Source organism: Culex pipiens, chromosome 2 (genome assembly GCF_016801865.2).
Source record: "Culex pipiens pallens isolate TS chromosome 2, TS_CPP_V2, whole genome shotgun sequence".
NCBI classification, from domain to species: Eukaryota; Metazoa; Arthropoda; class Insecta; order Diptera; family Culicidae; genus Culex; species Culex pipiens.
Window position 1 is genome coordinate 210506621 of NC_068938.1, and position 27431 is coordinate 210534051.

The 27431-nt window shown below is 35.1% G+C and overlaps 1 protein-coding gene across 22 annotated transcripts in view; it reads right to left on the reverse strand.

Moving 5' to 3' along the window:
• LOC120412345 (ryanodine receptor) overlaps positions 1 to 27114 on the reverse strand; it is a 63497-nt gene extending 36383 nt beyond the window's left edge. For 17 of the 22 annotated variants that reach the window (XM_052708451.1, XM_039572758.2, XM_039572756.2 and 14 more), the window contains exons 1-3: positions 26910 to 27114; positions 7265 to 7649; positions 6356 to 6559 (exon numbers count right to left, since the gene is read on the reverse strand). In XM_052708451.1, the coding sequence (XP_052564411.1) occupies positions 6356 to 6559; positions 7265 to 7318 (258 nt within the window). In that variant the 5' untranslated portion in view covers positions 7319 to 7649; positions 26910 to 27114. Of the gene's footprint in view, positions 1 to 6355; positions 6560 to 7264; positions 7650 to 26482; positions 26723 to 26909 lie in introns of those variants that run through there. The other 5 variants (XM_052708449.1, XM_052708446.1, XM_052708448.1 and 2 more) reach the window with 5 other exon arrangements.
• Positions 27115 to 27431: the final 317 nt, after the last annotated feature.

Here is a 27431-nt window from a genome sequence, read left to right on the forward strand (position 1 = left end):
TCATGTGCCTTTTCTTTATTTATCTATATGAATAATTTCTCATCTTCCCTGTAAATTGCACTCAATACAATCTAAGCATGTTTGTTACCTCTATTTATTAACTATTGTTAATTTCTTTATCTTCTTCATAAATTACTATCTTTCTTTTACTATTGATTCTTTACATAGTATATTTCTTTCACTGTCCATTGTTTTGAAACTTCACATTTTTCTTAAGCAAGTGAGGTTCGAGCCCTGACTCAATTTATGAAATGATTAAAGGATTAACGCAAATATTACTATTACTATTGTACTTTTGAAAAACTTTTATAAAATGCTTAGGACCAAAATATTGTAACAAAACACCGCGACAAAAGAAATAGCAACAGATAAACACGACTCAACAATAGGGAAGATTTCAGGAGAAAACAGTACACAGTAAATAACAATTAGTTTTTGAATTCAAACTAAAAAATAAAACAGTACTTGCTTTAATGAAAATTGATAGGCACACTATAAATGGTTAGGCGCTTATACTTACATCAAACCCTACGTAATGTACCACCCCCGGCCGAGTTAAAATGCGTAACCGGAAAAGAAGGTGTGCATGCCTGGCACGAACACTCAAAGCGTGTTCTAGCGTGCTGCTCGTACTGACTCAGAGCAAGGGTGAGATGTAGGTGTAAGGGCAGTGCGTGTTCGTCGGGAACCTGGTGCATAAGATCGGTCAAGGCCCGTTCTTACACTGAAAATTGCGAATTGCGAATTCTAAAAAAAGGTTGCCCAACCTTTTGGCCCTGCGGGCCAGATCTGATATTTCTGAAGCAGTACGGGCCGGAACTAGGGAAAATTCTCGTATTTTTGGCAGGTTAAGCACTCGCTCCTAACTCCGTCCAATTTGCTGTTTTTCACTATTTAAACAACTGATTTTGCAAAACTATGTAAAGAAACTTGCTTGCTCACTTCCTATTGAGCTATTAATCACTCGATTTCAGTTGAAAACGCTTTTTATGAGCTGTATTTGAATGTCAAAGTGCTGATATGGAAACATTAGAGGCACGATTTAATTAGATGCTGTTCCCCTAATGTTTGATAAACGTAAAAAAAGTAAAAAAAAATTACATTGATTTTATTAGGTTGTTTAAAGTAAACAAATATGTGAACCAGTGCTGCCAATAAGATTGATATATCTTGATTTTTAGAAAGAAAAACAAAGATAACTTTCAAAAATGTGTTTGTTTGATTTATTTTCGATTTGTTTTGGTTGAAATAGTATTGTAATTGTTTTTGTCGATTGCAATTAAATACCCTGGTATTATTAACTAACAAAACATTTAAGTTTCATTGATCACAATTCGTTTTTTTAGTTTAATTTTCTCAACACAACAATATCACAAAAATCAACGAGACAAGATAAAATTTATTTAAACGACATTTGGATTCAAATCTTCTCTACAAAAAAAAACGATTCTGTTGTGTTGTTGTTGTTGTGCACCGTTATTGAAACATTTTGCAAAATATTCCAAAAGGATTTTAAACACGCACCAGATTTAAAAAGTGTATAAAAATACAGTTTTCAATTCGGCATTCTTCGAGTTTCTTTGAATTATTGAAGTTTCGAAAAAAAATATGTTTTGCCCTCTGATTTCTTGACTCATTTAAGACATTTTTTTAAATATTCTAAATATATTTGCAGCCATCTTTATTTTCGACAAATACTTTTTTCTAGCAAAACTTTATAACTAACAAGTTGTTCTAAAAAATGGGTAATTCTCCGCCAACTCACACAGTAGTTGCCCCGACCCCTCTTCGATTTGCGTGAAACTTTGTCCTAAGGGATAACTTTTGTCCCTGATCACGAATCCGAGGTCCATTTTTTGATATCTCGTGACAGAGGGGCGGTACGACCCCTTTCATTTTTGAACATGCGAAAAAAGAGGTGTTTTTCAATAATTTGCAGCCTGAAACGGTGATGAGATAGAAATTTGGTGTCAAAGAGACTTTTATGTAAAATCAGACGCCCGATTTAATGGTGTACTCAGAATTCCGAAAAACGTATTTTTCATCGAAAAAAACACTAAAAAAGTTTTTAAAACTCTGCCATTTTCCGTTACTTGACTGTAAATTTTTTTGGAACGTGTCATTTTATGGGAAATTTAATGTACTTTTCGAATCTACATTGACCCAGAAGGGTAATTTTTTCATTTAGAACAAAATTTTTGATTTTAAAATTTCGTGTTTTTTCTAACTTTGCAGGGTTATTTTTTAGAGTGCAACAATGTTCTACAAAGTTGTAGAGCAGACAATTACAAAAAAAATGATACATGGACATAAGGGGTTTGCTTATAAACATCACGAGTTATCGCGATTTGACGAAAAAAAGTTTTGAAAAAGTTACTTTTTGCTTTTTTCTTTGTTTCGTCGTCCGTGTCTGTCGCGGGTGACCATGAGCGGCCATGATCGACGACGACCAACTTTTTCAAACCTTTTTTTTCGTAAAATCGCGATAACTCGTGATGTTTATAAGTAGGGTTAGTGAAATTTCACGATTTCGCGGACAGCGTGAAATCCGCGAAATTTGACTTTTTCCGCGAAATCCCGTGAAATTTTATGTTTGTGTAAAAATGTAAAGATTTTTCCCAAAATAATTTATCAAATTAAAAAAGAAATAAAAATAATCTTATGAACTATTGTAGAATTAAGCGAGTTAATACCCTGGTTTAATTACTTACATATGGTTAGTGATTTTTGACGATTTTGTGGACGGCGTGAAATTCGTGAAATTTATCAATTTTTTCAGTTCATTTTTTTTAAATAAAAACTTAATCAATATTTCATCCAAAAAGACTATTTAATTAAATTTTATTAGTTTTCAATAAAAAAGCTTAAATATACATGTATGTCAAGTTGATATGAACCATTTGAAGACATGTTCAGATTTTTTAGTTATTTTTAAAAACTAACTAAATTTAGTAATATTTTTTTTCGCTGTATTTAACACTATACTGCTATTTTATTTTAAAGGTATAGTTTTGAAAGAAATTTAAAGAATCAAGCTTTGTTTTATTCAAAATAAAATGAAAAGTATTATTTCATCTTTGGACTCACATTTTAATAACATATCAATTTTTTCTTGGGCCTGTTTAATTTTAACGATGTTTGTTTATTTGGGTGGATGATTCCTGTGAAAGTAAAAAAAATACTTTTTTTGTTTTCTTTTCTCATTTTGACTAACATTTCGATTTTGTTAGAAATTATATTATATTTGCAAATTGATTTTAAATTTAGTTTTTGAAAAGTGAACCCTTAAAAATATGTTTAATGGGCTAAATGTCGCAGAAAATTCAATTTATTTTACTCATTTTGACTGGACAAGATTGTTATATCTTGCTTTGATATGAAATTCAATAAAATTTAAAATTATACAACAGAAGCAAATTGGCGAAAACATTTATGCTTTATTAGTCGAATATTAAAAGAGCAGTTCAGTAAATGAGAATATGCGTTAGTGAAGATATTTTTAGTTTATTGAAGAATAATATATAATGAAGAATAAAAAGTAGTTTTTGGGATTTAAACATAGAATTTTAAGAGTTATTTTAACATTTTTCAAGTTCCGCGAAATTTGCGTGAAATTTGGTGTTTTGAAATTGACGACCCCGTGAAATTTGCAATTTTCGAGCGTGAAAAATCACTAAGCCTAAGCAAACCCCTTATGTTTATATATCATTGTACCATTTTTTAGTTTTGTTTTGCTTTTGAATTGATTCTGGATATATCAATAAAGAAAAATAAGAATTGAATTCAAAAATAAATAATGTTTGAATGTGAAATATACAAATTTAAATAACAAAGGCAAAATCCAAACAAAACGTTGAATTGGTAACATTTTATTTCAAAGTAAAAAAAAAACAGGTAAGTGTTTTGTTAAAATTTCAGAAAATTCGATCCGAAGATTTTTTTTAAATTTAAACACTCAATTTATTTATTGAGTATTTCATGAACAGCCTTAAGGGCCGGTCATAGAACCGGCTCCGTGGCTTAATGGTTGCGGCTTCTGCCTCGAAAGCAGAAGGTTCAGGGATCAAATCCCGGTCGGTTCCCTTGAAATTTGGAATCAGGAATTGAACTTTGAATATGAACAAAAAACCTTTAAGAATCAGGTGGGATACGAACTCACACCTTTGGATTGATGTTGATGGTCTGGGACGCTAACCAGTCGGCCATCATAGAGTTAATGCTCTAGAACTGAATTGATCCGTAGTGGCGAAATAATGTCACAAGGTATAACATATCAAACCATTATATAACTACTAACACCGTCTCAAAAACCCCAGGGCCATCTCATATACTCATGAACTGGACGAGGGAGTCGTGGAATGCCTGGCCCGAGTCATCTGCATTACCGATCTATGTCTGTACAATTTCAGAAGGAATCGTTAGCCATAGAAAGATATTTCGCTTCAAAGGTTCTTGAGATATATGGTGGTTACTAACCGAACCGTCTCAGTTGAAATATACTGTGGTCATGGCCAAGTCCTGCCAAGACGGGGGTTCAAATACATACATACATACATACATACATACATACATACAACAGCCTTACGGGCCGGTCATAGAACTATTTTGAAAAGCCGTCGTGGGCCGGATGAAATGGCTTCACGGGCCGGACGTTGGGCAGGCCTGTTCTAAAACATATCGAAAAATTATTGAAAAATACGTATTTTCCTAATTTTCGAAATGGGAGATGAATCGGGAAAACTATTTTCTGATTTTGTGTGAGTTGATTGAGAATGACTCTTTACGAATCGAAAGATCATATTTGAATGTAATTTCATGTTTAAATTATTCCGAATTTGTGGGAAAACTGTTAAGAAAAATCTGAGCAATGTTATGAATGTTTAATTTTCAAATTATATTTTGTAATGTCATGTTCAAATTACGTTCAATTAACCATTCCTACTAAAAGTGTATTGAAAATGTTTCTTCTGTAAACTGCGTCTAAAATCTAATATCGCAAAAAATTCATTCATTTATGTGTTTCAATTGTATGCAGAACAGCAATTTTCTGGTCACAATCAAGCCTCAAAACAACGCCCTATAATTTGGGAGTGATCTGAGCCGTGTATGGAAAACCCATCTCTTTGTTATTTGATTTTTGTAATTTAAATTTTGTTGCCATGAAAAACTAATACAATAGTCAATAGCTTAAGAAAAATTGCTGAACCTTTCCCGACGAAAGTCAAGTTTTTAAAATGCTGTATCTTTTGCCATGAGCAAGAAGCACCATACATTCTTTGGGAAAGTTTAGCAAAATTTCTCAATAGGGTTTTAAAGCCCTATGTAAATTGTTAATAGTTGATAACTTGTTGATAACTTTTTTCTTTTTAATGCAATAACAATAAATTGGCAAGACAACATTTTACGATGGATCAACTATGGTCCCCTTGTTTCAAGTAGGATGCTTTCTGTTAAGAAGGCCGTGAAGTTAATTTTTGAAAATTGAATTAATAATCTACTTTGCGGTCGTACTATGTGTCATTGTAATCAGAAAAATAAGCTTTATCGTTGTAAACAACAATATCATCAATTGAAGCTAAATTTTAGGACTCAATTGAACGCTATTGTAGTAGATTTACAATTGGAAAAATACAATTCTTAAATTGCTGATATTATTGTTCACGAAGATAAAGCCTATTTTTCTGAGAACAATAACCCTTTGTTCGACCACATTGGATGAATTTTTAAATTTATTTTGAAAATTTCGCGGCCATTCGAACCATTGTTGATTCTTCGTAAAATGTTGTCTTGTCATTTTTTTTTGCATCAAAATAAAAAAAATATTCAGAAATGGTTTTTTTATTGTGTTTTGAACCGTTGTACATAAAAATTAACATAATGCTTTAGGACCCTATTGGCAGAAAAATTAAAATTATAAAAATCAAATAACCTACATCCTCTTTAATCATCTACCCTTTAATCTAAACTTGTTTATCGAAGTCGAATGAATTTCGTTTCCTACAAAATTTATTTAATAAGAAACATTATAAATATACTCTGTGAATATTCTAATCTAGTGGGTGTAGTGTATCACATTCGTAAGTGGTGGTGCAGTTCGTGATTTTAAGGTGGTGTTTTTTTTTCATTCTCTCACACACTACTACTCTTGTTGTGTGCATCATCACTTCAAATCTTCAACCATGTGTGTTTATTGGCGTGTGACTAATTTTAGTATTCTCAGAAAAAAATAATCTTCATACTTTGTTGGCTCACTTCAAACGGCCACGTTGGCAGTTTTTTCGCGAGGTGGTTGTGGTGGTAGTGAAAGTTGCCCTAGTAGTGGTAACAGTGAACCCCGTTCCCCTTGGGTACTTACGGTTTCGGAACCGGCGGCCGTGACCAGCTCCTGCAGGGCACGCACCGAGAGGGCCTGCTCGATCACGAACACGCACTGCGATAGGTCCGGCGGGATGTTCTTGTCGGCGATGTTCTCGAGGAAGCAGTGCCGGTTGCCGAAGCCCTCGGCCGCCAGGCAGACACGCTCGCCGGTCGCCGTGCAGGACAGACAGACCATGTCTTCCTGTTTGGTGGAGAGGGGAGGAAGAAGAGAAAGGGAGAACAGGAAGTCATTAGCAGTGGATCGTAAAACAAGAGGTTTTTTTTTGGAAAAGTTCGTAAGGGACCATCCATAAACCACGTATCTGAAATCTCAGACCACCCTCCTCCCCCCCTCGTGAACAATTTCAATACAATTTTTTTTGGAGTGGAGCGCGTTTCTGCCATGATATCTCCAGACTGAATTGACCAAATTGACTAAAATTTTTGGTGAAGGCTCTCAAGAGCTTTTTTGCTTTAAATAAATTACAAAAATCACAAAAAAAAATGCAATTTTTCATATAAAAAACATTGAAATATTTTTAACTTTTTTGTATCTTCATTTCCGTCAGGCACACGGGATAGTTCCGTAGTAACAGTTCAATAGGGCGAATCTGAAATTGTAAACAAGCAATCTATCCCTTTTGCTCAAGTGACAGTTCACGTCATGTAGGAGGGGGATAGACTGCTTGTTTACAATCGCAGATTCGCCCTATTGAACTGATACTACGGAGTTCTTGAGAGTCTTCACCTCACTGGCACAAATATTGAGAGTTTTCACCTCACATTCAAATATTGGTAGGAAAACTGTTTGGATTTTTTTGTTTTACTGACTTCCGGATATCTGTAGTTCGAGACACGTCTTGCAGGTTGATTTGATAATAATTGGCAAACAATGCAGTTAACCTACCGTCCGCAGAAATGAGACATCATCCTGCTCGGATCCTCCTTCCGCTTCCGCCATGGTTGCTGGAAGTCGTCCTGTCTGTTGCGCGCAGCTCTGCTACTCCGTTCCCTCTCTATCCTCGGAGGGCCGTTTCTGGTGTCCGGTTGCTTATTTCAAGGCCTCTCCACCGACAAAACGCCGGCGAAAAAAGAAAATAACGAACAAAAACTACTACTTTCCCTAGCCGTTATTTCATGCGTCTTGGGAACTTTCAATTTTCAGTAAAATTTTATCTTTTAAATCACTTGTGGTTTGTAACAGTCGACATTCGTTTTTGCTTCGCAATTTTTGCGCTATTTAAGGGTATTTTAAGGGTCACAGTTAACTTGCTAATTTAAACCAAGAAAAACTACATTAAAAAGGAAAATTGATCAATTACTAGATTGATGATTAGGTAGAGCACAACGTGAAGTAAATTCTGAAAAAGAAAGAAAAAATTAATGTTAATACTTCGGTAAAACTAAGTAGAAAGTTTGGAATCTCTGCAAAATCACAAATGACCACAAAATAAAGCGATGCTAACAATGTTAGAACACGATCCTATATTCTAGGGCGTCCAATTTTCCCGGGTTTTGAATTTCCCGGGAAACGGGAAAAATATTTTTGAAATCCCGGGATTTCCCGGGATCCCGGGAAATTTTTAAAACAATAATAAAATCTATGTTTTCATTATATTTGCATGTTTTTCAAGCTAAAATCATAGAATTAGCTAAATACTATTCATTGGTGGTAATCTACACTTCAATCTAAACAAGGATAGCAGTTTTTAGATAGCTTGAAAGATTTGTTTTTGTTTTTTGTTGTGCTTTGGTTTTTTATTTGATATCTAATCCAATGTGATTCAAATTAAATAAGTCTCTTATAAATACATATTTTGTTTAAAGTCGTGACTAGAAAATCATAAAAAACATCTTTTTAAATGTCTTAATTAACAAATAAAAAGACAACAAATAAAATTATACCTGTTAAATTTTAGATATGTTAAGACATTCATGCTTTATATAAAACATTTTTTACAGTAATTACCGCCAACTAGAGAAAATCGGGACTACAGTCTATATAGGTACAGGAGATTTTAGAGCAGTTAATTTGGAGATCGATGTACTAATTGTTTTGTTCTGTTCCTGTTCCTGAAATCAATAAAAAATATAAACATTATGAAAAAAATACTAAAACAGCTGAGCAATTCTCTACGAAATCGGTCTTTTTTCTTCAATTTTAATTTTTGTATTTTTTAATCCGACTGAAACTTTTTTGGTGGCTTCGGTATGCCCAAAGAAGCCATTTTGCATCATGAGTTTGTCCATATAATTTTCCATACAAATTTGGCAGCTGTCCATACAAAAATGATATGTGAAAATTCAAAAATCTGTATCTTTTGAAGGAATTTTTTGATCGATTTGGTGTCTTCGGCAAAGTTGTAGGTATGGATATGGACTACACTGGAAAAAAATGATACACGGTAAAAAAAAATTTGGTGATTTTTTTATTTAACTTTTTATCACTAAAACTTGATTTGCAAAAAAACACTATTTTTAATTTTTTTTTTTTTGATATGTTTTAGAGGACATAAAATGCCAACTTTTCAGAAATTTTCAGGTTGTGCAAAAAATCTTTGAGCGAGTTAGAATTTTTTAATCAATACTGATTTTTTCAAAAAATCTAAATATTGGTCGCAAAAATTTTTCAACTTCATTTTTCGATGTAAAATCAAATTTGCAATCGAAAAGTACTTTAGTGAAATTTTGATAAAGTGCACCGTTTTCAAGTTAAATCCGTTTTTAGGTAACTTTTTTGAAAATAGTCGCAGTTTTTCATTTTTTTAAATTAGTGCACATGTTTGCACACTTTTGGAAAAAATATTTTTGAAAAGCTGAGAAAATTCTCTATATTTTGCTTCTTCGGACTTTGTTGATACGACCTTTAGTTGCTGAGATATTGCAATGCAAAGGTTTAAAAACAGGAAAATTGATGTTTTCTAAGTCTCACCCAAACAACCCACATTTTTGTAATGTCGATATCTCAGCAACTAATGGTCCGATTTTCAATGTTAATGTATGAATTATTTGTGAAATTTTCCGATCTTTTCGAAAAAAATATTTTCAAAAATTTCAAATCAAGATTAACATTTCAAAAGGGCCAAACATTCAATATTACGCCCTTGTAAAATGTTAGTCTTGAATTGAAAATTTTGAAAATATTGTTTTCGAAAAGATCGGAAAATTTTACAAATGTTTCATATATTAACATTGAAAATCGGACCATTAGTTGCTGAGATATCGACATTGAAAAATGGTGGGCTGTTTGGGTGAGACTTAAAAAACATCAATTTTCCTGTTTTTAAACCTTTGCATTGCAATATCTCAGCAACTAAAGATCGTATCAACAAAGTCCGAAGAAGCAAAATATAGAGAATTTTCTCAGCTTTTCAAAAATATTTTTTCCAAAAGTGTGCAAACATGTGCACTAATTTAAAAAAATGAAAAACTGAGACTATTTTCAAAAAAGTCACCTAAAAATGGATTTAACTTCAAAACGGTGCACTTTATCAAAATTTCACTAAAGTACTTTTCGATTGCAAATTTGATTTTACATCGAAAAATGAAGTTGAAAAATTTTGCGACCAATATTTAGATTTTTTGAAAAAATCAGTATTGATTAAAAAATTCATAACTCGCTCAAAGATTTTTTGCACAACCTGAAAATTTCTGAAAAGTTGGCATTTTATGTCCTCTAAAACATATCAAAAAATAAAAAAAATTAAAAATAGTGTTTTTTTGCAAATCAAGTTTTAGTGATAAAAAGTTAAATAAAAAAATCACCAAATTTTTTTTTACCTTGTATCATTTTTTTCCAGTGTAGTCCATATCCATACCTACAACTTTGCCGAAGACACCAAATCGATCAAAAAATTCCTTCAAAAGATACAGATTTTTGAATTTTCACATATCATTTTTGTATGGACAGCTGCCAAATTTGTATGGAAAATTATATGGACAAACTAATGATGCAAAATGGCTTCTTTGGGCATACCGAAGCCACCAAAAAAGTTTCAGTCGGATTAAAAAATACAAAAAAAATCGAATGACCGAAATCCTAGAGAACTGCTCAGCTGTCTTAATTCGATAGGTACATTCAATTTATGCAATTTATGGATCGGTATTTTTTTACAAATTTCCTTTATAAGTCAAATTAATGCTGATAACTAGTTTAAATAGGTCCTGTAAACATATGAAAACACAAAAGCTTATAGGACCGTTTAAAAAAAAACCCTGGATGTATGATTAATATTTTATTTTTATTTATTTTTATCGTTGTTCATCGATTTCCACAACAAAACCTGAATTTCCAGACAAAAAATTTAAATATTTTTTCCAATTTCGGGAATTCCCGGGACGGAATACAAAAAATCCCGGGATACAACCGATTTAAACCAACCGGTTGCATTCGACACAGTTTGAGGTTATTTTATCTATGAAAGAGTAGCCCTTCTAATCACCTTCACGATCCAAACGAAAAGTGACTCGTCCTGCTGAAAGCTCATAAATCTTCATCCCAGAAAATATGGCCACACCCAGACAGACGTGCTAAATTAATAAATTAGCTTGTGCCCCAATCTGACCTTTTTTTTTTTGTTTAAGTTTTGGGCAGAAATTTCGAGCGCTTAATTTGAGGCTCTTTTTCCACACGCACCGGGGACAAGCTCCACCCGCTCCGATTTCACGTGCCCAATTTTTCAATGCCTAATCCCTTAATGCTCTTTCCCGCACACTTGCTAAATAGGAGTTGGGCTTTTCCAGTTTTCCCGCCCCCCCCCCATGGTTGGGTGGAAAAGAATGGCTTTGCTGTCGACCCCCAGGCAAGCTTTTTTGAACAGGTGCCAGACCGGATTCGCCACTTGTTGTCACGAGGCATTAGGAAACTGCGGTGGGAGGCCTCCGGCTTCTGTTCTGTGCTTGGAGTAGAGGGGGCTTTCTGGGTGGCACATTGGCACGGATAGTCGGAAATTCAACTTTGTTTTATCGCAATTTTGTAAATTAATATGTTTTAAACCGTTTAATTTGTTCAAAATGCAGCATTTTGTTAAGGAAAAGACAAGTCGTTTTTTTTTTAAATCATTTTTTATTTTAAATCATAACTTTGCCTCATTTTAACCCGTTAATCTGTCTTGGACGCAAATGTATGGTGAGTAGTTGGCCTTTCAAGGAAAAATAGTTTAAGGACCGTTTTGACGGTGTTTAGACCGAAGAGCTAAATCTGAAATTTTTATCGGATTCTTCGGGAAATTTTACGTAAGATACTCAAAAAATGGGAGGAGTTCATTTGCAGGATTCTGAGATACGAATTTTAGAAAATTTTGGTTTTTCTAGATAAACTTATGAGCAACTCTCTACGAAATCGGCCGATTTCGACCATTTTAATTTTTTGTAATTTTTTGATTTGGCTCAAACTTTGTGGGGGCCTTTCCTATGACCAAATAAGCTATTTTGTGTCATTGGTTCACCCATACAAGTCTCCATACAATTTTGGCAGCTGTCCATATAAAAATGGTACGTACATATTCAAATAGCTGTAACTTTTGAGTGAATTTTCTGATCAAATTGGTGTCTTCGGCAAAGTTGTAGGTATTGTTGAGGACTATTGAGAAAAAAATAGGCTCACGGAAAATTTTTTTTGCAGATTTTTTAATCAACTTTTTTTTCACAAAAACCCTATTTCCCAAAATACGCATTTTTTGATTTTCGAGATTTTTTGATATGTCTTAGGGGACAAAAACCCGCAACTTTTGAGCCATAGAGAAACATGGTCAAAAAATCTGCTGCCGAGTTATGAATTTTTGAAAAAAATAGGGATTTTGGAAAAAATCAAAATTTTATGCAAAAACAAATTTGACGTAATTTTTTACTGTAAAATTAAATTTCCAATCAAAAAGTACTTTAAAGCAGGCCTGCCCAACGTACGGCCCGCGGGCCGGATCCGGTCCGTGAAGCCATTTCATCCGGCCCGCGACGGCTTTTCAAAATAGTTCTATGACTTTAAGGGCCGGCTGTTCATAAAATATTAAATAAATAAATTCATTGTCTGAATTAAAAAAGCTTCAGATCAAATATTAATATTATTATACAGCAGTTCCATATGAAAGTTAAAGAAAAAAAATAAAAGTGCTTCGATTTGCGTAATTCAATTGCGTATTTCAATTTCGAAAATTTTGGTACCCTAACATCTATAGGTCATCGCTGAAATTTTCTAGTTATCGCAGCTTTAGTGAAAAAAGTATATCTCTGAATCCTGTAAATGAACCTCGCCCAATTTTTGATATGTTATGTAAAATTGTCCGAGGAATCCGTTAGAAATATTTTCAGATATAGGCTCTTTGGTCCAGACACCGTCAAAACGGCATTTGATGTTTTCATAAGACTTTTTCAAATGTTAGGCTAGATTTTTGAAACTCCACATTATTTTTTCTTGAAAGTCCAACTTATCGTCTTTCATTTGCGCCCTAGACAGCTAAAATCGGTTGAAATGGAGCGAAGTTATGATTTTTTGAAAAAAGTGGTTTTTGTGAAAATCGACGAAAATGGCCATTTTTCGGACCACCCCAAACACGGCGTAGGCCACCCTAATGGCCAAACAAAAAAATACGGGTCTAATTATTTTGGCCAAGGAACCCCAGAAAAATTTTGAGCCAAATCGAAGCACTTTTATTTTTTTTCTTTAACTTTCATATGGAACTGCTGTATAACAACATTTATCATTGATATTTTCAAACTGAAGAAAACAAAATTATCCATTTCGTAAAATTGTGAAATTTACGAAAACACTTGGATTGTTGTCTAAAAATGTACAAAAAGACACTAAATTTCAATTGCTTTCAGTTCTAACTGTGTTTACTTAAAATTGATTTTTTTCCTATTTTTTACATAAATAAGTCAGCAAAAACTAATGTATTTTTCCAGAACAACTTTTCAGTGAAATTTTTTTTTGAAAATATGCTTAAAAAGCTAATTATTCTAACCGAAAATAAATCGCTGCATTTTTTTATTGTAGTGTAATTGTAACGACCATTGAAACAAACTAAAAATAAAATAAGTCAATTCAACTTATATTTGAAAGTTATTTTTGTTTTTCATTCTTAAAATCAAGATATATGAATCTTATTTTCAACACTAGTTATTTTATTTATTTACTTTGAAAGAACCCAATCATAAAAGATAAGTTTACTTTTTCAACTTTTATCAAATATTAGTTCCGGCCCGCCACTGCTTCAGAAAAATCAGATCTGGCCTGCTTTAAAGTATAAAAAAAATCAAAGTCCAAAAAGGAGTGTTAACGCATAACTTAATGCGAAAAAATCCCTATAAAACAATGTTTTTTTTTATCATTAACATTTTTTAAGTTTATGGGTAAGGGCGTCATCCATAGAGTATGCCACGCAAAAATTATCCAAAAATGTGTGGTTCGGTTGAGCGTTGTAGCAGAATGTTTTACTGTGTTCATTTGAATTCCGTTTTATATTAAGAATTATGTTTTACTTCCCCATCCGAGGGAAGGTTGGAGCAGATGGGAATCGAACCCAGGATCATCCGCTTACAAAGCGCCTGTCACAATCAATCAAACAAATGATTTTGAAAAATACCTTGATAAGTAATTTATATCAAACTTAAAAGGCTTTGTAAGTAAAAACATGTAATCTTTTCAGACATATGTATTTGAAAACTTTATGGTTCAATACAGATTAAAATCAACAAAATCATCGGTTCCCTTGCGTCATACAAAAAAGTATTTTTTTATGAAAGGCCTAAAGGGCCAGTCGGATAAAATGGTATTTCGGCCCTTTCTAATTATTTTTGATTCGTTCAGAGTACACGTGTCTGAGGACCCCAAAGTTATACTTCCCCTCTAATTGAGTATACGCAGAAATTTTGTTGGACGGTGTAATCTTTAGAGAATGTATCGAATAAAATAATGTAATTCCTTAAAATTTAAATTCCGAAATTCCCGTGCCTGAATCCATACTCTGATTTCAGTTTTGTAGTGGTACGTTTTCCCCATCACCAGTTGCTTTCCCTACTTCGCACTGGCGGTTGTAATTTTATCAGGAGTGGGGTGTTTCTTCCGAAGGACCTTTTTCCTTTCTTGCCGACAATCGGGCCTCCTCCGTACGTGCCGTACTTATTGGCTGAGAAGCTTTTTAGTGCCGTCAGCCAGCCTCTAAGTTTTTTTGCGGTCTCCCGAGGCCACAGGTTCTGAAACAAAATTCAAGCCGACAAATGCGGCTACAGGTGTGTGTGCCCTCTGTCGGGGTTTCACCGCTTCTTTCGTGAATCTTGCGTGAGTTTCAACTAAAGAAAAATAATATTTTTTTATAACACTGGCATCAAGAAATTCGAATGATTTGAAGCTGTTTAAATCTTCTAAGCAACTTTAAATTTGATTTTTCAAGTCATTTTCAGTTGTTATACCAGATTCCCAACGTGTTTATTTGTGAGCGTCTCCGTTGCAGTGTATGTGTTTCCTCACTTTCTAATGCGGTACACCATTCCATTATGGATCCAGATGCGGCATTTTAAAGCAGGCTTTTCCAAGCCTCGACCCCGGGAAATTCCGTGACACAACACCATTTTCATTGCCACTCGCTGCCCGGTATGATGGTCAACGTGGAAAAAAAAACATTTTTAGTTAGATTTCGTCACACAGTGTAGTTCATTCAAAGTTCCACCCAGTTTACAAAAGCAACTCCAGAAGCTTATCGGCAAATGTTGCGACAGTCAAAACCTACGCCAGTTGTTTTATTAGTTTTATAAATTATTCATGCTCGGTCGTAAACTCCAAAAAAAAAAAGCCCGGAAGTTTTCCTTCCTGGCAAAGAGGGATGTCGACTCCATTCCTTCCTATCCTTTGTTGTGACCCACATTCCACAAGTTCTCCGGCACTTGATATAGTGAGGAAAATGGAATAATTAACCCTTTAGCTTCTGGGGCGTGTTACTTATAAAATGAAATGAAAATACATTATTTATGATCTTTTTTGGAAATTAACCTTGTACACCCAAAGTTAAAGAACGAAGGGATAGTCCTCACGAAAAGAAAAGTAAGGAAAGTGCTATTTTGCGAGAGTATAGTCCTCTCGCGTGTTCATTCGTTCATTGGAACAGTTCATCCTATTGAGTGGCTTATATGGACAAATGACCGCCACTTAGTCACCGAACCATGGTGGCCCATACGGCAAAGGCACGGTTCAATATGCCGAAGGTCTTGGGTTCGAGTCTCGGTACCGGAACGTTTTTTTTTTTGATAGATGAACTTTTTTTTGAAGATGAACCCATGAGTAAAGTACTCTCGGTAATTTCGGGATTTATCCTCTCCGTCCGCACACAGTACCATTTTACTACCGAATCGAGCTCTTTATCCTCTCGTATGCCGATGCCCAGTTCTGGGTGTAGTGTCTGAATGGTTTTAATGTGAGTACATTTTGTTGAGGAGGGTAATAAGAGCAACCTTTCCTCTGCCATTCTACTTAAATTGTTCTGACTCTGGAAATGTTCGTTATTCTTCGATCTTTGGCCCCATAATTTGTAAATAGCTTGATTTAAACTGCAAAAAAAAAATGTCATTCAATGTCTTCCTAATAAAGTCCAAACTCAAAACATTTTGAAGGGCTAACATTTCAAAAGGGTTAATACTGGTGTGTTCAAGCCATCTTGAATAGTTACGCTTGATTTTGATTTTTTTTAAGATTTGTTAATTGGAATATTTACCAAATATTTATTTTTTTTAGCATTGAAAATCGGATCGATATTTCGTCTGCTGTGTGCTATCTTGTGACATAGACCATTTTGGTCGAAAATGAGGTGATGATGACGTTTTGCTATACTTAACAAACACTACAAGATGCTTTAACCCGATTTTGGGAACTCGCTTCCGTTTCCCGGATATCGCAATACACACTTGTGACATTAGGGTGGAATCTAGTTATATGGAAAAAATTAAAATGACAAAAATCCAATCAGCAACACATTTTTTGGGTCCCTTTTAGGGTCTAAAACAACCTCCCAAAATTTGTGAGCGATTGGTTAAGCCCACGATTGGCGCAAAGCGAATAAAATTTGTATGGAAATTACTATGGGGAAACTTGAATTTTCACATTTGTGAATTTACAAAATTCATGTTTTATTATTTTATGAAACAAACACCGTAGAAGTATAGCCCTGGATGTCCTAAACAACTCTTCCGAAGACAGTATGGTGCTAAAGTGCGTCACAAAAAAGATACAGAGATTTTTAAAAAGTAGTGTATTGAAATAATCAGTGAAACTCACATTTTCTGCCAACATTGCCGAAGGAACCATGAAAAACACAATAAACACGATTGTTCTTATATTTGGATGAACCTTACGTAAAATCGTTATGAATAAATGTTCAGAAGACATTATTTAGTTAAAATGCACCCCAATTCCTCAAATATATTATAGTTTACGAAAGGTTCCACTTGACTTGGCAGTGTTGACAAAAAGTATGATTGTTACCAAGTATTCCGAAATGACTCTCTTGAACGCTCTGTAACTTTTGCTAGAAGCAAGTTATCACCATACTATCTTCGAGAGAGTTGTTAAGGACATTGAAAGCTATACTTCTACGGTATTAGTTTCATAAAATAATAAAACATGAATTTTGTAATTTCAAAAACGTAAAAATGCAAGTTTCCCCATAGTAATTTCCATACAAATTTCATTCGCTTTGCGCCAATCGTGGGCTTAACCAATCGCTCTCAAATTTTGACAGGTTGTTTGGGACCCTAAAAGGGACCCAAAAAATGTGTTGCTGAAGAAACCAATTTTCGATTCCACCCTATTGTGACATAGACCAATTTATCATCAAAATGATCGTGCACACTTGTGACACGTCATACATGTTGTTGGAAAATGTGGAAATTTTTTCTTGTTTTTCACAAATTTATGTTGATACACACTTTCTAAAGGCAATGCAATCTTTTGTTTTTGAAAATATACTGATTAAGTCGGTTAAACTATTGATTTAAGCTTATTTTAGTTTGTATGGGAATTCTGTGCACACTTTTTGACACGTAGTACAATTTTACTTTCGAAACACACTTGTGACACGTGCTTTTCAGATTTTTATTTACATAATTTACTGTATCTTTTAACTGGTGTAACCAAATTAGTTGAAACTTGGAGCGTTTGTTAAGCGATAGTATACGAACCGATTGCTTCAAAAAGTTTGGCTCTATCATTCATAGTTTTGAAAATATTTATAATCAAACTTTAAAAATCGATTTTCTCGAATAGTACTAAATGGTCGTTGTCACAAGATAGCACACAACAGACGATTTGTTGAACTGTCGTCAGGTAAAAAGTGATGGCTCAAATGATAGGAACGAAAAATTTTTTTTTACGGATTGAAAAATTATAAGGGTAATTCTCCGCCAACTCACACAGCAGTTACCCCGACCCCTCTTCGATTTGCGTGAAACGAAACGCCCGATTTGATGGCGTACTCAGAATTTCGAAAAAACGTATTTTTCATCGAAAAAAACACTAAAAAAGTTTTAAAATTTCTCCCATTTTCCGTTACTCGACTGTAAAATTTTTTGGATCATGTCATTTTATGGGAAATTTAATGTACTTTTCGAATCTACATTGACCCAGAAGGGTCATTTTTCATTTAGAACAAAATTTTTCATTTTAAAATTTCGTGTTTTTTCTAACTTTGCAGGGTTATTTTTTAGAGTGTAACAATGTTCTACAAAGTTGTAGAGCAGACAATTACAAAAAAAATGATATATAAACATAAGGGGTTTGCTTATAAACATCACGAGTTATCGTGATTTTACGAAAAAAAGTTTTGAAAAAGTTGGTAGTCGTCGATCATGGTCGTTCACGGTCACCCGCGACAGACACGGACGACAAAACAAAGAGAAACGCAAAAAGTAACTTTTTCAAAACTTTTTTTCGTAAAATCGCGATAACTCGTAATGTTTATTAGCAAACCCCTTATGTCTATATATCAAAATTTTTGTAATTGTCTGCTCTACAACTTTGTACAACATTGTTACACTCTAAAAAATAACCCTGCAAAGTTAGAAAAAACACGAAATTTTAAAATGAAAAATTTTGTTCTAAATGAAAAAAATGACCCTTCTGGGTCAATGTAGATTCGAAAAGTACATTAAATTTCCCATAAAATGACATGTTTCAAAATTTTTAACAGTCGAGTAACGGAAATTGGGAGAATTTTAAAAAAAAATTTAAGTGTTTTTTTCGATGAAAAATACGTTTTTTCGGAATTCTGAGTACGCCATCAAATCGGGCGTCTAATTTTACATAAAAGTCCCTTTGACATAAAATTTCTATCTCATCACCGTTTCAGGCTGCAAATTATTGAAAAACAACACTTTTTTCACATGTTCAAAAATGGAAGGGGTCGTACCGCCCCTCCGTCACGAGATATAACAAAAACGGACCTCGGATTCGTGATCAGGGACAAAAGTTACCCCTTAGGACAAAGTTTCACGCAAATCGAAGAGGGGTCGGGGCAACTTTTCCCGATTTCGTGTGAGTTGGTAGAGAATTACCCATAATTATAATTTGAAGTATAGAAAGGGGGGATAGACTGTGAATTTTATTCAATATTAAAAATGATTAAAAAACGTTACTTCGACGCTGTCGTGCTATCTTGTCGCACCCACCATTTCGACGTTCCGAGAAAAACGCGTTTTAATGTTTGACCTTGAATAAACAAAAAACTAGAGCACGCAATGTAAACAATAACAAACACGTTTTGTTTGGCTGACTATTCTGTGCATTGTCCTGAAGTTTGGTTGAAGTTGGTTGCTGGAGTCCCGAGTTATAATTACAAATGTTTACGGTAGTCTAACTTGTACGTGCGTCAAACGCGTTCTGACCTGAAATCCTGATTGAAACTTTTTTTATATGTAGAGTCACAACAATGCACGGAGTTTTTTCGGTTTTTATTGAATATATCAGGAATGAAATCGAATTTTGGGGATCTGTGAAAGTCCGAAGGTGAGGCATTAGCTGCACAAAATAGCGTTCCTAACTCAATTTGGCCCAAAATGCACGTGCGACAAGTTAGCACGACGGTGACGACTTGATTGTTGGTGCCTTCCTCACATAAATATTTATTTTTGTTTTTGTAAATTGAAAATGTTCGACAAATAAAATTTAATGTCCTCTAAACTTAACATTTATACTAACACAATTTTTAATTGGGTTCAGATCTTTGATTACCCGTTCAACGATGGGTCGCATGACAGATCCGGACAACGTTTTCATCAAAGTATCTGAGATCCGGGCTCCAAAAAGTGTATAAATAACACTTAACTTCTTATAACTTTGCTACACCCACAATTCAGAGTCGAGAGAATCGTTTCCTCAAAATTTATTGAGCGCTCATAATTCTCTCGCCCATGTCGTGCTGTTATCTCTAGGTCCGTAAATGGTACCACTATTCTCTCGGTTCGAGGCCATTATTCTCTCGGACGAGCGCTGCCCAGTAGGGTGTAGGGTAGTCAGTTCTTCAATCTTTTGAACTTATTTTAAAGGTGTTTTAAATACCTTTCAGAAAAAATATAACAAGAAAGGGTTTCTTAAAAAAAACCACACTTTTAGCAATCACCGGACTTAAGAGGCAGTTTTATTAGATTTGGTCGGTTTGTTTCAGCGTATGTTTGTTTATACATGAAACGGACTCATGCCAAAGGCGATCTCTCTTCAACCAAGGGAAGGGGGTAAAACGGGCATTGAAAAAATATATTAAAAATCTTGAAATAGTTTGCATTTTCGCACGACTTGATGAAATCCAGTTCTCTGCTTCCTAAAATTCATATTTGGGCATTAAAGGGCTCAGAACAACCCTCAGACCCCTTTTCGGGACGGTTTCTGACTTGATCCCCAATTTTCACGTCATGCCAGAAAGCGTTCTTGTGTTGTTGTTGTTGTTGGGGTAACGTTGGTTTTGGCGCAATAGAAAAGATGAAGCAAGTCGCAAATCAACCAAGAGAGGGAGGGTGGTGCAATTATGGTGGGCCTGACGGTTAGGCGGGTCCTTTCCTGTCTTGGTTCCGACCCGAAAGTGACAGGATTTATGACCGAATGGGCAAAATGCAATCAATTTTCAAATGGGTTGAGGTTTTCGTCCCAATGATAAACAAATGAGATGGTGTGGCTTTTGGGGTTAACCTTGTTTTTGGGGTTAGGTAAATAGTAAGTTAATTTATATGGCTTCTTTCAAATGATCTTATAAGCTTCTGTACGGAAAGTGATGACATCTGCTTCAACTTGAAGCTACCTTAAAATCAGACCATTTGTTTCCAATTCTCATCCTCGAAATCCTCAGCGCAAACAAATTACTTTATTTCCCCTAAACGAGTACGGGTTTCCCACCCACCCCAGAAGTGGGCCGGAAAATTCATTCGTTTCCGTCTGGCACATTTCATTTCGCTGGAAGGCAGTTTTCCTCGAGTGCGATTAAAAACTGGTGCCCCACCCACGTTTCAACACTCTGTTGCTCAATTTTTGAAGAAGCTGGGGTAAGCGTAACTTGAATAAATGGCTCCAATCGTGCAAATTGAACTTTTTTTGGGTGAACTCAACTAAATTTCTTGAAAAAAATTAAAAAGTACAGAAAAATCTAGAAATTTCCCGCAAGTGACAAGTTTTCCAACATTTTACGCTCGTCTCGTCTCTTTTCCACTCGGTAAAAGTATTTCAAGTGGTCCAAGCTTCGTCATGTGGCCGCAGGAAGTGTCTTATCACGTCGTCAAGGATGGCACCATGTCGTACATAAATCATGCAAGGCGCACACATAAAAAGGCGCCAAACATCATCAAAAAATCATTAAAAAAGCTGCGCCCACGTGCCGTGGTGGAGGTGTGTTCTTCTGTGCTTCTGCCTCGTGAAGAAAAGACGGGAGAGCTTTATCCGCGGGATTCACGCACTGGAAACGCACAACACAGCCGTGACGGATACTGATTTCGCTGGGGAGGGAAGGGAGGTTTCTGACAAATATTTACGAAATTTATTGCCAGACGTGGTTGGTTTGCTTGAAAGCAGCGAAATTGAAATTCTAGCAGGCAAAGAGATGTATAAAAATCAAGAAATTAATGTAGCTTTTTACCAAAATGGGATAACCTCTGGCTTGATTCCTTGCATTCTACGCATTCTAAAAAGATGTTTATTTTTCTCACAATTACAACTGATTTAAACTCGCCTTCCTTTTGCAAAGGCAAGGTATTTTTACAAAACAAAAAAACCTTTAGAGAAAAATATTTTGGTTCGAAAATCTGGCATATAGTCATCCCTCATATTCGGAACGGCTGAACCAGTTTGGAGCGCCACAATTCAAATGAAAGGTTATTAGTTGGGCTTTTAAGGACAAATATGTTGAGGTCCAAAAAAACTAGCTGAATATTCGTAAAGGTCCTATGAAAATTTCATTTGCCGATTTCAAGGTCTCGGGACTAAAGAGCCCATGTCTGAAAATATTTTTCTCTGATTCCTTGTAATATTTTACATAACATATCAAAAAATAGCGAAAAAAATACGGGTCTAATTATTTGGGCCAAAGAACCCCCTCTCCAAATTTGAGCCAAATCGGAGCACTTTTGATTTGGAGACTTCCTGTTTGACGTGGAATGGCTGATAAGGCTTTCTAGGCCCAGTGAAAAAATATAATTTAACCCCAAAATGACGAACTCCTCCTCACATGTCCAGCTTGAGCTGTCACAGCCCTGCGAAAAATATTTGCTTAAGGTGGTAAATGGTGTCCTTCTATTTTGGGGCAATGACTGTCAATGATGGTTCTGAATTCAGGGTCCAGAAATAATAAATTGAAATGAAAAAATAATCACTATATGTAAAATACTTCTACAAACAACACAAAGAAAACCATTTTTTGATTGAAACATTCTGAATCAAGATTTGAATGTTTTTTTTTTTATAAAACAAACATGGCCACCAAATGGCCATATGGGAATGATGCCTTTCAGAGCCGTAACTTAAACACCTTTAGGTGGTTAGTGCCTTCCTCCTAACGTGATCGCAGCACCTAAGAGGTCCTAATAAAAATAAGTTTTGAATATAAAAAACAAACCACCTACATACTTTTTGTCTAGAACATACAGACACCGCCTTTTAAGAAAATGGCATCCTTCTAAACCAGGGGTGACCAAAGTATGGCCCGCGGGCTTTTAAAATGATGGTTTATTTTAAACCATTTTTTATTAAGAACTTCTTCCTAGTTAAAACGATTTCACACGTTTCAATGTGCCTCCAAAATTATTCAAATTTGATTTAGATGGAAATCCGCAATAATAAGGAAAATATAAGTATTACATATAAGTTTAAAAACATAACGACCCTTTTTATGAACTGACCCTTTAACTTACTTTGCACTTCAAAATTGGTTCGAAAAATTATGGGAGGTCTCTCATGCTCATGCTCAAATTGGTTCGAAAAATTCAGAAGCAAAAACATGTTTTCAAAAAACTTCAAAATATGAGTGGCAATTTTAGTGAAATTAGCAGAAATCACTTAAACATTAATTCCTTTTCGATTGGAATCATTTTGTGTCTGTTTGGGTTTATTCAAAAACATTTCGAATTTTGATGAAATTTCGGTGAACAGTACCGCAATAAGTGTTTTTTCGAAAAAAAATTATTTCGTCGAATGATAATTTTTTTTTATTTTGATTGAAAATCAACTGTACGTTTTCTACACAGCTAAAAAAGTAGTATTCCAGCTGCGTGTAAAATAAATATCGCATTATTTTATGCAATTTTATGTGATTTTACACTGTGAAATATGTAGCCCATCAGTATGAGAAACCTACTTGACCGAAATGTCAAGCTCATATATGCGTTTATCCTTACAACTCTTTATCGGTCTGATGGCCGAGTGGGCTAAGGCGCCAGTCCTTACTGATGGTGCTGTATTTGAATCCCGTCGGTTGCAGTTTTTTTTGTGTGATGCAAAAATTGTACATGCGGTGTGTAATTTTAAGTGTTTATTTTGACGAAGGTGATGTGCATGCTTTTGCATGCGATTTTACCATGGGATTTTTGGCTGTGTAACAATTATTCATTGGAATGTGAAATTCTGGCTTGAATTTCAAAACCATAGCCAGCGTCGAGGAACAAACACTTTATTAATGTATGCATCGGCCTAATTGTAGGAACATAATTTTGCAACGATATTCAATTATTTAAACTGTATTAAAATGATAAAATTTAAATTTGTGTTATCATAGAAATTATAAAGTTTTTTTTTGTGAATGGTGACATGCAACCTGAACAATTTATTTGACGGTGTAAAATAAATTGTTCAGATTGCATGTCACCATTTTTAAAGGATAAAAAAACTAAAATTTCATCGATAACACAAGTACATTCAACTAAATATCGTTTCATTCAAATACCTGGAAAACTGTCATTTTCTGTTTCTAATATTTTTAGATAACGAAACAGTTTAAAAAAAAAAACAGAAAATTCAGAAAAGTTCAACTGATAGATGTAATTTCATGTTTTTAAAAAACCTATGTTGTACATTTCGCTACATATGAGCTACAAATTTGGCCCGGCCTAAAAAAAAACTTTAACTAAACGGCTTTTACGTGGCGATCAGACCCGGCCATTTGAGGTTATGTTGAAAATCACCCGTTTTTGTAGTCGTCTAAATAGCTTTGTCCAGAATTTGGTTCTGAGTGGATAAGTATAAATGAAGGTGGTCGAGGAGGTCAAATTTAGAAGTTCATTTTTCAACTAATTTAATAGCCTTTCCTCAGTGAGGAAGGCAAAAACAGCCGAAAGTCGCATTACAAAAAACTTTAGCAAGAAAGAGATGCTAACAAACCCACAGCTGCCATGTAAACAAACTTTAAATGTGTTGGTCAATTTGATAGCCGAATATGTATGTACATCGGTTCCAAATGGAAATTAAATTAAAAAAGTGCTTCGATATAGCTCAAAATTGAATTGGTTCTTTGGCCAAAATAATTAGACCGTTTTTTGTTAGGTTTGGCCATTAGGGTGACCTACGCGCTGTTAGAATGGTCCGAAAAATGACAATTTTCGTCGATGTTCACAAAAACTACATTTTTTTTAAATATCATAACTTCGCGTCGTAAAACACGTTTTAGCTCTCTGGACGCAAATAGTTTGTTTTTATTTTATTTTTATCTGATTCCTCGGGTAGCAAACACAGAAAACAATGATGGTAATATTCATCAGGAAATGGTGACAGATTTTGTGTCAAAAAAATTATTAATTTTACCTCTGAAAATGATGAATTTTCATCAGTTTTTGATGAATATTCATCAATACTATTACTCGAAAAAGAGGTATCTTTGACCGAGTTTTGAATTTTTTAATCAATACTGATATTTTTCAAAAATCGAAATATTGGTCGCAAAAATTTTTCAACTTTATTTTTCGAAGTAAAATCAAATTTGCAATGAAAAAGTACTTTAGTGAAATTTTGATAAAGTGCACCGTTTTCAAGTTAAATCTAGTTTTAGGTAACTTTTTTGAAAATAGTCGCAGTTTTTCATTTTTTTTTAAATCAGTACAGTCTTTAGTAAGTTTTTTTTTCTTAATTTTTCTTACTCTTTGCAACACCTTTATTTACAAGCAATAACTGTTCCAAAATGGATTATGATGTAACACACAGCTATAAAACCGAATTTGAATTTGAATTGAATTAGTGCACATGTTTGCCTACTTTTGAAAAAAATATTTTTGAAAACCTGAGAAAATTCTCTATATTTTGCTTTTTTGAACTTTGTTGATACGACCCTTAGTTGCTGAGATATTGCCATGCAAGTGTTTATAAACAGGAAAATTGATGTTTTCTAAGTCTCACCCAAACAACCCACCATTTTCTAATGTCGATATCTCAACTACTAATGGTCCGATTTTCAATGTTAATATATGAAACATTCGTGAAACTTTCCGATCTTTTCGAAAAAAATATTTTCAAAATTTTTAAACCAAGATAAACATTTCAAAAGGGCGTAATATTAAATGTTTGGCCCTTTTGAAATGTTAGTCTTGATTTCAAAAAATTGAAAATATTGTTTTCGAAAAGATCGAAAAATTTCACGAATGTTTCATATTTTAACATTGTAAATCGGACCATTAGTAGTTGAGATATCGACATTAGAAAATGGTGGGTTGTTTGGGTGAGACTTAGAAAACATTAATTTTCCTGTTTTTAAACAGTTATAAGAACACAACAACTTCCCTGGTTACTGTGTACCGTTAAGATGTAGTCTTACAATAAATAATACGTGTGAATCAATTGTACCATCATCAGGGGTGAGAATGGGTCATACAAATTTGCGAGAACAAATGATTCAAGTGAGTAAATTTACTTAAAATAAACCACAGAGTACTAAACGTCATGTTTTACACTGTGCGAAAGACTCATTTTTAAACCATTTATTCTACTTACCGCTCATCATCGCGTCGAATTTCGCAACTTTTTGCAACGCACGCATCCGGTACAATTCACAAAAAGTTTCGGGTTTGCTCAAACTCGCCCAGAATCGTTACTTCATATTTTAAGACAAAACCCACCCCACACACCACCGCTTTTCTCTTTTCTTTTCTCGAAGCAAAAACAGCAACAACATTTTCCACCCGCCGTGTTCTTCGAGAAAAATCACTCTTTTTGTGTCTCACAGCGAACAAAATCTGCCGCTTTTGCTTCTCGTTTCAATAAATCTTGCGTTTTTTCCACTCCCCTTCCCAAAAACCATTCAAGAATATTTAAAAAAAAAATCCCCTTCCGCTCTCCGTGGAAAATGCACTCACGTTTGCTCACACTCGCTCACTCCCTCGCTCATTCCGATCTCACTCTCTCCCACTCACACACTTTGAGCACGTGAGTATTGGTGCCTGCTCACGCAGAGGTCGAAAGTTGCGCGCGTCGCCCTTTCGCGCTTTTTTCCGAGAGTGAATTTTCCGACTTTTCCTGCGCTCAATTTCTGCTGTTTAAGGAAATTTGGGCCGGACCGTTTTCGCTTCCACTCGATGATTTCACCTCGTGGCGCTGGAGGTTTAAGCTCGGTGGTGAAATGGGGTGGTGGTGGTGGGGTTTTCTTGCTCTCGTTTGCACTGCTGGGTGGATTAGTCGTGCGTGGATTACCTAATCCGTACTAAATTCACTTGGCGAGGGTTTTTGATTTTTTCCTATTTTGCACTCAATTGGGTTTCGATGTTAAATTGAGCTTTTTCCCACACAAAATAAACACTGATTTTCACGATTTTCCAGCAAATTCCAGAGGTGACTGCAAAAACCGTAATCCACGGGCCGGTTTTTGCAGCAAATCAGCAGCAACAGGAAAACTCCGCGAGGTGTGTGCGCGACTGGTCCAACGGCGAGCAACTGAAAAAAAAATCCACTCATCGGCCACCGCCACGATATTTTAAGATCCGAGCCGAGCCAACAGACACTAAAATATCACTTAGCCACCCTGGGAAAAATTCTTCTTGCGGGATTTTCTTACTTTTCCTCACTGAAATTTTCACTTTTCCTGCCGATTTTCTCCAAATCCCAACCCAAAGACACTTACAAAACTCCCGAAACGACCCCCTCCTGGAACAGCGTGTAAAACTGCGGGAAAAGCTCCAACCCGGGAAGACCGCCGAAGGAACAGAAGAAAAAAAAAACTCCAAAAGAAAAAGCTCCCGGACCGTGGACTGAGACCAGCAGCGCGACGACGACGAGGGAAAACCGTGTGCGATCGTTTCGAAGTGACTGCTTCGTCGGTTCTGCTCCCGGCAGCTAGATTTGTCAGGCCAGAAGGTCCCACCTGAGCTCGGAAAATGAGCTCTCGGAAAGAGTGCGAGAATGAGAGAGAGAGAGAGTGAGGGAAAAAACCGCTCGCGCTCAGCTACTCGCGAAGCCAAAACAGATGATTGGATTTGGTGAGCAACAGCTTGGTGTATTTGTGGGGTGCGAAAACGCGGCGTTGCACGCCGCTTTCCCGCAAACAACAGTCCAAGTAAATGTTGAAAAACATGTGCCGGACTGCGGCAAATCGGCACCATGGTTCGGGGGGGAGACCGACTGAGACTGAGAGTGAAAAGCGTGT